Here is a 1,508-nt window from a genome sequence, read left to right as displayed (position 1 = left end):
TTGAAGTTTTGAAAACATGAGTTTAGGTAGGTAGAAGGGAAAAAATGAAGCTAGAGAAAAAATGGTTTCTTTAAGTTCCTTTTTTTTCATTGTAAAATGCTTTCCTATCAAATCCATTCTACTGTATATTGGTTCCATATTCTGACACTAACAGTAACTCTCTAAAGAAGACTCTTTTTTATTAAAACCTTTCAGACACAAAAAGAGCTCTTTATTCATTGATATGATCATGGATATATATATATATATATATATATATATATATATATATATATATTCCCATTAGGATTACTTCCCATGATATATAATTTTGTGTTGAACCATCTCAAGCATAAATATGAAAGAAAAATCATTAAATCAAAGAGCAATCAGGTTTTTTTTGCACATATGTCTTCAGAATATATGCCTAAATTCATATTTACCTCACTTAAAAAAATGTGCTTCCAATTTATGTTATGTAATGCAATTAGATAAACAATAAAATTAACAACAAAATGTTCTCGTATGTTATTGCATAAGCATTTGAAGAGGGTTCTGGTCATGAGGGTTTCATAACAATGATACTCTGATGGAAAGGATATGTCCCAGTTACATTCCCACACTGAATGAGTCCTCCTCTTGCCTTGGTTTTCCTTTTTCCATGAAGTCCCAAATCTGGAAGGAATGATCTCTACCTCCAATTTTATGTGTTGTCCATCTCCATATCCCAAGTCTCCTGTCCACCTCAGGTATTAACCTCGGGCTCCACGACAGTGCAGGATCCGCAGCACCCACTCCCGCATTTGCTTGGTCCGGGCCCCATATATCAAGGGGTTGAGCATCGGAGGTAGCAAAAAGTAAAGATTGTCTATGATAATCTGTACATGGGGAGCCATCTGGTAGCCTAAAATCTGGGCCAGGACAGAAAAGACAACAGGAGAATAGAAGAGAGCAATGACACAAAGGTGAGAGCCACATGTGCTGAGAGCTTTGCCCCTTGCCTCCCAAGAGGGTATCCGAAAGACAGCACGAAGGATCAGTCCATATGACAGAATGATAAAAAACAAATCAAATCCCACAGATGCTACAATAACCAGGAGGCCATAGACAATATGGTCAGAAATGTCTCCACAGGCTATCTGAACCACAGCCATGTAGGCACAGTAGGAGTAAGCAATAATGTGGGTTTGGAAACTTTCCAGTCTTTTTGCCAAGATGGGTGCTGGGGTCAACACTGTCACTGCTCTTGCCAAGACAGCCAGTGCCATCTTCACAAGCATGTTGTTAGCAAGAATGGTTGTGTATCTCAGAGGGTGCCAGATAGCCACAAATCTGTCAAAAGCCATGGCCAAGAGGATCCCAGACTCCATAACATAAAAGGAAGGAATGAAAAACATCTGTGTGAGGCAAGCATTGAAGCTGATTTCTTTGGCATGCATCCAGAAGATGCCCAGCATGCGAGGCACAGTGACACCGACCAGGGACAGGTCAACTACTGATAGGATGGCAAGGAGGAGAAACATGGGCTC

General features: G+C 39.9%; 1 protein-coding gene across 1 annotated transcript; it reads right to left on the bottom strand.

Annotated features, from left to right (window-relative positions):
- Positions 1-731: 731 nt before the first annotated feature.
- Positions 732-1,502, bottom strand: LOC109396510 (olfactory receptor 52D1-like). Its single transcript, XM_019668372.1, has one exon. It carries the CDS (start codon positions 1,500-1,502, stop codon positions 732-734), a length of 771 nt encoding a protein of 256 aa, XP_019523917.1.
- Between the last annotated feature and the right edge of the window lie 6 nt (positions 1,503-1,508).

The sequence above is a fragment of the Hipposideros armiger genome, unplaced genomic scaffold (assembly GCF_001890085.2).
Source record: "Hipposideros armiger isolate ML-2016 unplaced genomic scaffold, ASM189008v1 scaffold_525, whole genome shotgun sequence".
Classification (NCBI taxonomy): Eukaryota; Metazoa; Chordata; class Mammalia; order Chiroptera; family Hipposideridae; genus Hipposideros; species Hipposideros armiger.
This window is presented reverse-complemented; position numbering and strand designations above follow the sequence as displayed.